At 43.7% G+C, this 12,539-nt stretch overlaps 1 protein-coding gene across 1 annotated transcript; it reads left to right on the top strand.

Moving 5' to 3' along the window:
* Positions 1-1,609: 1,609 nt before the first annotated feature.
* Positions 1,610-9,060, top strand: LGALSL (galectin like). The gene is made up of 5 exons (XM_054475928.2): positions 1,610-1,741; positions 2,497-2,568; positions 2,749-2,837; positions 3,487-3,664; positions 5,898-9,060. Exons 1-5 carry the CDS (start codon positions 1,706-1,708, stop codon positions 6,039-6,041), a joined length of 519 nt encoding a protein of 172 aa, XP_054331903.1. The 5' UTR covers positions 1,610-1,705; the 3' UTR covers positions 6,042-9,060.
* The last annotated feature ends 3,479 nt before the right edge of the window (positions 9,061-12,539 follow it).

The raw sequence follows: 12,539 nt of genomic DNA, 5'->3' as shown, positions 1-12,539 counted from the left end.
TCCTATAAGTGCCTAATATTTTAAAGTAATAAAGTGTGATTTTGAGCTAAGACTGGTAAACAAAGTGTGCTGCAGCCACAAGCGTACTGCGTTTCAGCCTCTATCTAGTTCAAGAACCACTTCCAGAGGATATGACTGAGGCTTACAGGCGTGTGCAGGTAATTCTCCCTGCTCAACTGAGATTACCATCATTAGCTCTGGTCCATAAAGGGAAAACTAAGACACAAAAGCCACAGTGATGTTCTAGGCCACACAGCCAATTGCAGTGACTAGAAAGAAGCCTCCCCGGGCGGCGAAGGTTGCAGTGAGCTGAGATCGTGCCACTGCACTCCAGCCTGGGCCACAGAGGGAGACTCCGTCTCAATTTAAAAAAAAAAAAAAAAAAAGGAGCCTCTGAGGGGCCCTCTGGGACTGCATAGGTCACACGTGCTCCCTGCTTATTAGCGTAGAACGCCCCGGTGATTCATGCAATGGAATGTTTCAGCCAAGGATGTCACCTAATAGAGGATATGTTAATACAGCTTTATCTGAGAAGTTACATAATCATCCTAGTGTGGAAATGCCATAAACGAATTTCTGGCTTGAATAAAAGAGGTGTGTATCCCCTGATAAGTACTCCACAAAGGGTATGAGGAGATTTTCAGTGAGAAGCTGACTACCCCAGACTGGGTAAGTGACTTGTTAAAAACAGGGCTCAATGGAGGCTCTCTGAGGACAGTGACTGCGCCCACTTTGATTTGGTAAGGCTTAGACTCCTGCCCGAGAGAGTCCAGGGACCCCCAGACTTGCCTGTCCTTCCACAGGGAAGAGAGACCTTTCTGTATCTAGCCTCCTGGGATAGAAAGGTCCCTACCTTGAGTCCTCTCTGCTTCGTTCTTTCAGGTCACACATTTATTTCTGCAAGCCTTCAGACCTTCCATTCTCTTTCTGCCCTGGAGAGCAGAATGAATCCTTCCCCCGATTTTGTTGGAATTCTCTGAAAGAAATCCTGCCGAGTCTCCCACTCTGGAATACCACCCCCAGCACCCAATCTTCCCTCGACCTCGCCTCCCATCGCCCCACCAGCGCCCAGGACGTGGCAGGAGGAAGGAGGCTGGAGGGAGGGGCGCGGGTGGCACGAGCACCTGTCACCTGACCGGCTCGGGCCCTCACTTCTCCAGCCCCGGCCCTGCCCACCCTCTGGCCGGTGAGCGCCGACAGGGCCCCCGCCCTCCCGGACCGGGACAGGCCCGTCCCTCCCGCCCCGGCCTCCGCCACCGTCCAATGGCCGAGGGGCAGGGCCCGCTGAGCAAGCCGCGGCAGCCCCGCCGGGTCCCCGCCCTGTTCCCGGTTCCCGAGCCGGGCCCCGGAGGCCTTTAAATGCTTCCCAGGGCCGACGCGTCACGGCCCTCGCCACCTTTCTTGGTCGGGCAGCGGCAGCGGCAGCAAGCAGCACCGTCGGTCCGGGTCCGGGTCCGGGACCGTTCCGGGCCGCGGCAAGCACCTTCGCCCTCCCGGCCCGCGCTGCCTCCCTCCCCTCCCCTCCTCCCAGGCTCTGCCTCCCAGGTCGGCGCCGGGCCCCGGGCGCGCGCGCGCGCGCCCCCTCGTGTGTGCGCGCGCCTGCGCTAGCTCGGACCCGCGCCCCCGCCCCCGCCCCGCGCAGGACAGCCCCGGGATCCCCGCCTGCGCGCTGCGTCCCGCGTACCCCGCCGCGCCGGGCAAGAAGATGGCGGGATCGGTGGCCGACAGCGATGCCGTGGTGGTGAGTGTGGCAGGGCGCGCGCGAGGCGCCCCTCCCCGCCGTCCCGCACTCCGCCGCCGCCTGCTCCAGCAGTGCTGGGGTGCTGAGAAGCCGCAGGCCCGGCCGGCGCCCGGCGCGTGGGTAGGCGCCCGGTACCTGTTAGCAGCCGCCGGCTGCGCGCGGCCGGTGTTGGGGACTGGAGAGGCTCCCGGGCTGCGGGGCTCTGGGCTGGGGAGGGAGTTTGGGGAGGATGGCAGGTGGGGGCGCCCGACAGCCCCCTCTGTGCCGTGCAACCGCCAGCCAGGTGTGCGCGTGGGTGAGTGTGTCCGGGGCGCGCGCCCCGCCACCGCCCCCGACGTCCCGGGGATTCCCCCTTGGAAATGGGTCGGCGCCCGGGGCTCCCGAGAGAAGTTGAGCACGGCCGCTCCACTTCAGTCACGTCCCGGAGGACAGGCCTGGCCCGCCGCGCTTCCAGAAGCTTTTGCGGTTGGAGAGGAGCCTGCCCTCCTCCGGCGTGGGGCTCTGGCTCCTCGGTGGACCTCGACCTTGATTTTGATCTGGATCTGAAGGGTCTGCGGATCTTCAGAGGCTTAACTACTGGGTGGAAAGGATGGGTTTTGTTCGAGGGTTATGAGATTATCTAAGAGACGGTGAAGAGGCATCATCTGCAGACACTGTGTGCATGTGGAAGGCTGCTGGATTCCACCACATCTGTGTGGGTCCAGCCCCCCAAAAAAGAGCCCATGGAAAGCCAATCTGTGTACTTCTATTTTTAGAAACTAGATGATGGCCATTTAAACAACTCTTTGAGCTCTCCAGTTCAAGCGGACGTGTACTTCCCACGACTGGTAAATGATTTTGCTCTGTGCTCTGGGTCTCTGCCTGTACCTTCCTCCTTTCTCATTGCTTTTTAAAATTTTATTCGTTTGTTTATTGCATTTTCCAGTGGGTCAGGCCTTCAGGATCTGAGGTCTTGGCTCTTGCCTGACAGGCTGTAAAATTCATTTTTCTTCTCCCACCCTTTTCAGATAGTTCCATTTTGTGGGCACATTAAAGGTGGCATGAGACCAGGCAAGAAGGTGTTAGTGATGGGCATCGTAGACCTCAACCCAGAGAGGTAAGGCAGAGTCTTTGTCAGGACAGAACTATCAGGCTGTGGCTGAACCCTGCCCACTCCTGTTGTGGTTTAGTACTCCTCTTCCTCTCCTTGTGGACAGTGTTGCTAGTTGCCAGTGCCAAGAAAGTACCATGTTCCCATGAAAAGAATGTGTATGAATCCCAGCCATCATTTCTCCAGACAGCTATTTATATCAGAGATTATAAATATAGGCCCATATTTTCTCTTTCACCCTTAGGGAGGCCAAAGGATTTTTTTTTTTTTTTTATGGTTTTGAAACATGGTGCCAGGAGCAAGAACTATCAAGATGAATAAGATCCCAACTTAACATTATTTCCCCTGGTCAATTTCTGTGGCTGTTTTTTGAGAATTACGGAGTGGGTTAAGACATAGATGTGTGGTCGCTTTGGGGTATTTGAAATCTCTAATTTTAGTCATTTTCAACTCCACCAAAGTTTTCACCAGAGCTTGCTTTAGGTAACAAAATAAACTGGTTTGACTTACTTCTCCATAATCTAACCTCTCTTGAAGAGTAGTGGCCCCTTAAAAACGGACAAACCCAGAGAAGGAAGAGGAAATATAAGCACTTGGGTCATTTTGAAATGTTTTTATATCCAACCCTAAATCAGGGGGATGATTTTCTTTTCAGCTTTGCAATCAGCTTGACCTGTGGGGACTCGGAAGACCCTCCTGCCGATGTGGCAATCGAACTCAAAGCTGTGTTCACAGATCGGCAGCTACTCAGAAATTCTTGTATATCTGGGGAGAGGGGTGAAGAACAGTCAGCAATCCCTTACTTTCCATTCATTCCAGACCAGCCATTCAGGGTGAGTACCTTGAGTGCCTCGGCTCCAGCCACTGGCAGGCTGATAATGTTCGACTTACCTAGTGTGTGCCAAGAACACTTGAAGCAGCCAGAATTTCTGCATGTCCAGGAAATTTATCACCCAATGGTGAAAAAAAAGATCAAAAGAGCTCTGTTTGCTGATATAAATTAACACTTGCCATAGTAACTTAGTTCTATTCAGCTCATACATTTAAATAGACCCATATTTACATGTCCAAATTGTTAAGAATAAGTAACTTTTCTATGTAGTACCCAACATATAGTAGATACCTACCCCCAAATATCTGATTGATTAATCAATACTAATAAGTACCCACTTATTAAATATTAATAAATATTAATAAGGTTGAGAGCTAATAAGTAGCTCTCTTATTTGTATGACATTTTAAAGAATATGATGATGATCATTTCATTTTCTCTTGTTCCCTTTGCTAATGAGGCCATGTTCGTGTCCTTGTTTCCCCCTCTGGATTAATTAGCCTCAGTCTATTTCATGGTTACAGGCTGTGTGGCTGACAAATTCCTTCCCTTGGGGCTGGATGAATAAAGATTTGCTCCCCACTATCTTCTGGGCAGGAAGCACAATCCAAACTTTTCATCCAATCAAGCAGCATTAGCAGCCCCTTCCTCTATGAAAGGCAATGCCAAATAAGAGACGCAAGTAGTGGCACAGTGGCTTGTGCCTGTAATCCCACCACTTTGGGAGGCTGAGGCAAGAGGATTGCTTGAGCAAAGGAGTTCAAGACCAGCCTAAGAAACACAGCGAAAACCCTGCCTTTAAAAAAAAAAAAAATTAGCCTGCCATGGTGTCACACACCTGTAGTCCTAGCTACTTGGGAGGCTGAGACGGGAGGATTGCTTGAGCCCAAGAATTCAAGGCTGCAGTGAGCTATGGTTGCATCACTGCACTCCAGCCTGGGTGACAGAGCAAGGCTCTGTCAAAAAAAATGATAAAGGGAAATGCAAGTAGTAATGGTGTTAAAAAGGGGTCAGACCTAGTGATGAATTGTCATTACACCTTAACATTACATCACAATAATGACAACTCAATTAAAAGCTCCATGTTACATATGAGCCCAATAAAACAGAACTACACTTAACCGGTTACCCTTCATCTAGAAATGTTCAAGTGCCTCATGAAGAAGTAATTCTTTCACTTCCCTTCTTACATTCTGAGGGGAAAATAAGAATCCATGATTTTTGCATCAGTGGTAGAATTGAGATAGTTGCGCTTCTAGTTATAGTCTCTAGAAGGCACCCTTGACCCATTATCTCTCCTCACCCCCTTCTCTAGAATGGTGATGTCCCCTTGGGCTCCTCTTGGCTAGGATAGTTTCTTAGTGATGAACCTTAATGCATAGCTCATGAATGTGAGTAACCACAGCTTCTGACTGCCAGGAGGAATATAATGCTCCCAACAGCAAAACTGAAGTGAAATAGGCCCTCCTTGGTGATAAAATGTTAGTAATATGAATTAAATGTGATTAATATCACATATGGAGCCTCCTTACATGGTGAATACCAATGCTTTTAATAAACCCATCATAGCACACTACCAGTAATTAAACTTTATGGTAAATTACTTGAGGAAAAAGCTTTTACCTTATGGAACCAGTATTTCTGTTTGGCTCAACAAAACCTTGTTAATTACATGTTCTTTGTCCAGTGGTAATTACTATGTGTAACCTTCTCTCTGCCTTAGTGCTTACCATGTTTGAGTGTCTAGACTATTATGGCCTGCTGCTAATGGATACCAGTTCTGCCTTGTGAGGGGCCCTTTGAAAGGTGGTATAGAATTGTTCAGGGGATGACAGTGGAGGCATTAAGTGCCATATAAACAAGTCTATGCTACGTTACATCACTTTCTGGAGTATAGGGAGAAGGGAGATATGTTAAAGCAATGCAATTTTAAATCTTTAAAAGGTATTATATTGAATAGTGTAGAGCAATGGTTCTCAAAGTGTGTTCCCCATTCTAGCAATATCAGCATTACCTTGGAACTTGGTAGAAACACAAGATTCTTACACCTACTGAATCAGAAATTTTGGAGGGAGAGCCCAACAATCTGTTCTAACAAGCCCTCTGCAGGTCTCATGCATTCTGATGTTTGTGAACCACTGAAGATATTGCCTTTCTTTCTCTAAAATGAAGTATTGTTTGTTTTCCCCAGTAGCGTTCATAGAAATTGTGGATTATTATTTTGTTTCTTCCAGGTGGAAATTCTTTGTGAGCACCCACGTTTCCGAGTGTTTGTGGATGGACACCAACTTTTTGATTTTTACCATCGCATTCAAACGTTATCTGCAATTGACACCATAAAGATAAACGGAGACCTCCAGATCACCAAGCTTGGCTGATTTAAACCACCTCTATTTCAAATAGGATCACGTGCCACAACTATCTGACTGTTGGTCTGAAAGAAGAGTCCTAGCAAGATCTGGAGACTTAAAAAGAAAACAAAAACAAATGGCAAGTTTCACTGTCTCTTCTTTTGTGCAATTTAAACCCAAAATGACAGCTTCAACCATGGTTTGCCCTTAAGAAGAAAGCTGTTGGGACAAAGACACCGAGCCATTATACCCAGAATAAAATAATACATTTATGCTGGATTTTATTCAGACCAAACTAAAATGGATTTGTGATGATTTGTGATTTGGTAGCAAATTATTCATCTTTTCAAAGCAAAGCAATGCTTAGAAACAGAAGTGCTAAAGACAATTAAAAAGCCAACAACAATGGTACAGTGAAATCAATGCATTTCTGCATTAAAGTGGAATTGTGTAGCACAACCAATATTTTAGTCAGGGTATTTACATAGAATGTAGGTTGTTCAAGGTTTGACTTTTTTTTGTGTTTTTTGTTTTTGTTTTTGTTTTGCACAGCATAATGTTAATTCAGATTGTTGAAGCTTTCTTGTAGTTATTTATTTATACTCAATGTATGTATTAGAGAATGAACAATGTCTCAAGAACAGCAAGTTATAAACTTTTGAATGTATAAATATCTTAGGTCCAAGGGGAGAAAATTACATATTACAATTATGAAACAGGTGAATTTCTGCTTTAAAGAATTGAGATTCTCCATACCCCTAAACTTAGGATCTCTTGATATAAATTGCTATAAGTGCTTTTGGGAAACCTTTGCAAAACCATTTTGATAAAACTGCTTTTCAAGTTATTGTTGGTTATGTAAAATTCTATTTACATTGCTTTTTCTCCTTACTGGGAATTAGCACAGTATTGGCTTCCTTAAGACTAATTATTTCTCTCTTGATTTATATAATAGCTCATTAAGTTGTTATTAAATTAATCAAAAACACAAAGAGGTGATGGCTTAGACAATTTGTAAAGTGACTATAGTATAAACTTTTAAAAGAATAATATGAAAATGACTGTGGAATGCAGTGTAAAGCAGAAGCAAATGGCCCTGAATGACTTACTTGGAAGTAATTTATATCAACTTAAGCTGTTAGCTCATTGTATAACTTTTCTTATGTGACCCTCACCAATATCCCTAAGTAATGCCTTTGGAAGCTTCAGAGTAGAAGATGCTTCCTACTGTGTTGGCTCTGAGGAGATAGTAGGATTAGATAGGATCCAGATTAGGAAATGATCCGGTTAGTTTATCTGAAAGGTTAACTCCCAGGACTCCAGGTCTTTGAATCCAGCCAGTAGAGTGAATGCTTCCAATTAAGCTGTAGGCGTTTCCCTGCACTTATGGAACTGATCAAACAGGGTGACTCCAACAGGAGGTTGCAGTACTGTAAACGTCACCGCAAGGCAAGGGATGCCTAAAATCCTGGGTTCTGGAATTTAAAAGCTACATTGGCCCTGGAGGGAGGGACCCTTGGCATTGCTTTGATCAGGTAGTGAGGGAAGACAGGGTCCTGGGGTGGGGGTGTATTTATATATAATTTAGGTTTTGTTTGTACAGCATACTGTGTCTTGTAATGACACATCTTTGTCCTGCTTTGCTTTTTTGAGTTTTTTTTCTTTTTTTACACAACATGCAGAGGCACTGAAGTGACCATGTCCTTTTCAGGTGTCGAGAATGTAGACAGTGTTTCAGTACCAAAGTCTAAAATAAACTAAAATTATGAATTTTTTATAGGTGATACATTTGTATTCTTCTCAACTTTGAAACTGTTTAGCACAGTTCCGTTGTATTATATAAGAAGATACTGTATCCAGCAAGACTGGCTGTACATTGAAAAGCTTTATGTACCAGCCAACTTATTTAACCATATTCAGCCTGTTCCGTGGGGGCTGTTCTGTGGTTCCAGGTGTTTTCAAGCCTGTGATTAACTTCTCATGGCTTGTCACTTAAAACTCCCTAAATTTTGAGAAGTGTTTGTAGAGAGACTTAAAGGGCACCTTGAAATACATTTGTGGAGTTTTGATTCAACTTATGGTGGAAGAGCCCCATAGGAAGACTCTTTTGAGTGGCCAACCATTCTCACCCACTGCATAATTCAGCAGAAACTAGAGGAGCAGGGCGTGTAACTGATTGGAATTGACACGCTTGTTCTGTCTACCTATCAGCTAACTCATTAGCAGCCAAGCCAGCCAAGCCCTTAGGCAGCTTAGTGTGAAAATACAATGTTAACTGTTTGTTTCTCTGTGAGGTTAGTGGGAACCTCTTGGATAAGCCTATTGGGATTAATCTAAATGATGTGATGATTTGATTCAGGTATAGCCCAAATTAGTAAGGGGCTTTAGCTGTAAACTGGAAACAATATTCACACCCTCTCCTGGGCCTGTGAAGTCTAAGGTGAGAATTTCAGGATGGAAAGTGCAATTTAAAGCTTCCACAGGAAAGTATTTGGGTATGTAAGGTGTTATTTCTGACCAGAGCCCTAGTTCTGCAATAACCAAAACCAAGGAGTATAAATAACAATCAGGCTCTGGGGGAATAGAAAGCACGCTTTAGACAATCTATCCATTTCTACAGTAAAATTGGAGTGAGTGTGTATATCTACTTAAAACTTAATAGAAGTGACTTCTACTTTTTGGGCTATTCCAGAAGTATTTTAAAATTATTATTTAAAATTTTGAAGCCCCATTTCAAATCTTGCCGACCTTAGTTCAAAGCCCCCTGAGAGATCACTTTTAGAATTGAGGATTTATTAAAATGGAAAGTCATTTCATTTGTGTTAAAAAAAAAATACCCAGAAGGAAGGAGGGAGCCCTGTTTGCCTTGAGATAAACGGCCTTGGCATTTTCTGGCATTAATGTAGAAATAATGTTCCTACGATGACGTATTTTCAAAGAAACACTTTCTTATTTACTGCGTGGTGTAAAATGTTGCTAAATGTGTTGTTACATTATGTCACTGCTGAAAGTAATTTGCACTATAATAAAGGAATTTTCTACAAAACAGTTTCCAGTTTATAACATGCTACATTTGGCGCCAGGTATAGTGTACTTAGCATAGACCATGCGGCCTAGCAGTGATTCCTCACTTTCACACTTGTGCCTCAAGATAACTTTTTCCTGCATTCCCCACACTGATAAATAGAAGAAAAGTCTCTCGGGGCCCTCAGAGACCTAATAACTTACATTGTGAATGGTAAATGCAGTGGGTTCTTTTAAAATATAATTTGCATACAGCAAATTCACTCTTTTGCTATAAAGTTCTGAGTTTTAACATATACATATAGTCATGTAACTACCATCTTAATCAGAATATGGGATCATTTCATCAACTCAAAAAATTCCTTTGTGCTACTCCTTTGCAGATAAATTTGTCCCCCATTCCTAACCCTAATTAGGCATCCACAGATCCCTTCCCATAGTTTTGCATTTTTCTGAATGTCATAAAAACAATCGTATAACATGTAATCTTTTAGAGCTGGCTTCTCAATTTGCATAATGCATTTGAGAGGCATTCATGTGTATATCAATAGTTTTTATTGCATTCCATTGTATAGATATACTACAGTTAATCCATTCAGATGTTGAAGGATGCAGTGGGTTTTTAATCAGCAAATATAATCTTAGCACAATGTAGATACAAAAACAAGATTGCATTTCTCTTGCCTTCTCTTTCCTGTGGTTTGAATGATTAGGGAAGAAATTTAATCTTTTGGCTTTTCAGCCTACAGAGAAAACTGTATGGCTTATAGAAGTTTGCCCAACTTCAGTCATTGCTGGGTGACAGATTTACTCACATGCTAGATCTAGGGCCCTATTTATACCTTAATTTTATTGATCCCATTTTTTTTAGGGTGCAGCATTGTGAGGCTGGTTTGCTGCGTCCTCTGTCACAGCTTTTGCAGTTAAGTACTGACAGATGAGGCCTGTTAAGGTAAGGACAATTTGCTGAGGCTGTTGGACAAAAGATAGGAGAGCTTCCCTTGCTCCTTAGCCTGGCTAGGAGTGCCCCTTAGGGGACGTGACATTTTACTTACATTATGACAGCATTTTGGATTAGATGGCCTGAAAAATACATCCATAATTGGAGCTTTGAGTGCCACGAACACTTAAGGCCTTCATTCATTCAACAGGTATTTATTGAGCTGTGTCACTTGGAGTATAAAAGACAAAGGTCTCTGGTGGTTTTAAACTTCAGTGTGATTAACAGGCAGATAGTTCTCCCCTTCCTCCAGCCACCAGGAGATTTCTGTTTCACCAGGTCTGGAGTAGGGCCCAGAGGTTTGTATTTTCAAAACAACCCGGGGCAAGGTGTGATGGCTCATGCCTGTAATCCTAGTACTTTGGGAGGCCAAGGCCAGAGGATCATGCGAGACCAGGAATTTGAGACCAGCCTGAGCAACTTAGGGGGACCCCACCTCAATTAAAAAAAAAAAAGCCAGGTGTGGCAACACATGCCTATAGTCCCAGCTACTCAAGAGGCTGAGCAGGGAAAATCAATGGAGCCAGGGAAGTTGAGGTGCAGTGGGCCATGATCATGCCCACTCCAGAGCAAGACTCTGTCTCAAATAAAAAATAAAAAAAAAAAACAAGAAGCACCCTGGATGGTATATGGTATAGGTGGTCCTGGGTCTCCTGAATCTTAGATTAAGTAACCTGCCTTTGGGAACTCCTAACTGTTGGGTTGTACAGGCCTCTAGATTCCAATCTATGGATATCATTCTGTGAAAACTGCATCTCAACACAGGCACATCCTTCTCTGCCAAGATCCTGCAACTATCATTACAACATTACAACTATGTGTCATTGTCCCTGACTTAACTTTCTCTTCTCTAGGATTTCTCTATCATTTCATTTGCTCACTTCTGCCTCTACCTCAAAAATAAAACACTGTAGTAAAAGAAAGTTTGCCTTTCAACTGAGTCTTGTAAAAATCCTCCTTCTTTGGGTTGGTTTGGGACCTAGGTGACACTCTGACACCTATTTTAAATAGCGATTGCTCCTAGAAAGATTAAAGTTCTGGGGGAGGCCTGTCTTCCTTCTTGGTAAGCATTTCAATTAGTTATTCACTGAAGAATTGTCAAGGTGGAACTCGGTTTTCTCTGATGCAAATCCACATGGTGGCTTACAGCTTGTAAAGAGGCAAAGGGCAAGTAGCAGTGGCCCAAGTGAGCTTTCATGGCACTATAGAAATGAATTTAAAGGCTTCCTTTCACGGGAAAATGCAACTGAGTGTGTACATAATGCTGCATGGTTGCCTCGAGCCACTTGCTTCCAAATCACCAGGTTAATTTCACAATGATTTTTCACTTAAAAAAAAAAAAAATCTTCTGCATAAGGCAGAGACCTGCCTTGCAAAACATAGACTTCATAATTAATTAAAATGGGTGTATCTAAGGTACAGAAACAATACCCAACCTAGAGAGCAGAGGAAGAAATAGCCACTGACTCTCTTGCTTTGATACGCCCTTCCATCTCCCAGGGAAAGATGGTGACTGGATGAGCAAACACAGGGTAAGGAGGCATCATTGTTTGATAGGACAACACAGGCAGTCCCTAAATAATAGGCCCTGGGAAGCTGCAAGCCAACCACAGGCCTTGGGGATGATGTGGGGTTTTGGGGGCCTTCCAAGCTTTCATGAGTCAGAACAATAACAAATGTTTGCTAATAACCCCAACACATCCCTTTCTGTCAGTATTCCATTATTAATTCTAAAAAGACAGATGCAAATTATCAAAGCTTACCTAAACAGTTGGGATGGGAACAGGAGGAAGCAAAGTGGTGAGTCTCTGGTGACAACGAGGAGTTGGGAATGGGGCACCCATGCCTCCTGGATTTGTGATGTGTGCTCAGGTTGATGCTTTAAACCTCCAGCCTAAACTGACCTCCTGTGGGAAATAAGGACTGCAATGCCACTTGTTATGGTGAGCTTGGAGAGCCAGAGGTGACAGCAGGTCATGCAGGAGTAAAGCATTTCTTACAGCTAATAAAGCCAGAGTTTAAAATAATCATGACACCAATTTCTATAATAATCTTCCACAGTTTTATAAAGAAACAGTGTAAAAACTGCTAATCCTTAAGACTATGCTCTAATTCACCAGAATGTGCCTTACATATAATTTCACTGAATTTTCATTTTATTTAAAATCTAGCCAAAATTAGCAGTGTATTAGGCAATATTTAGAATAGCATTTGTAAAATATACTTAGGGATTTTTTTACTCTAAATTATTGCAGCTGTTCCAATATTAGAGAGCACAGATTTCTCCTAATGCAATAACAATGACCTTTAGCTCAGCATAAAAATGATGTTTAGTGTTATAATAAAAAGTGAATAAGGAAGAGATGCCCCAAATGATGAGAAACTGCTGAAAACATTTATTTAAATGAGAATCTTCATGGAGTAGTGTGGTCTGTTACTCTAAGATTCTAATTAACCATGTATCACACATTTTTTAAATCCTCAGATTTAAAAAATCGTAC

This window comes from Pongo pygmaeus, chromosome 12 (genome assembly GCF_028885625.2).
Source record: "Pongo pygmaeus isolate AG05252 chromosome 12, NHGRI_mPonPyg2-v2.0_pri, whole genome shotgun sequence".
Lineage (NCBI taxonomy): Eukaryota > Metazoa > Chordata > Mammalia > Primates > Hominidae > Pongo > Pongo pygmaeus.
The sequence above is the reverse complement of the archived record's forward strand: the minus strand, read 5'-3'. Positions and strand labels throughout refer to the sequence as shown.

Excerpts from the sequence above, each read along its gene's own strand:
- LGALSL (XM_054475928.2), top strand. The coding sequence starts at position 1,706 with ATGGCGGGATCGGTGGCCGACAGCGATGCCGTGGTG. Across the intron at positions 1,742-2,496 it reads CCGACAGCGATGCCGTGGTG|AAACTAGATGATGGCCATTT; the intron begins GTGAGTGTGGCA and ends TTCTATTTTTAG. Across the intron at positions 2,569-2,748 it reads ACGTGTACTTCCCACGACTG|ATAGTTCCATTTTGTGGGCA; the intron begins GTAAATGATTTT and ends CACCCTTTTCAG.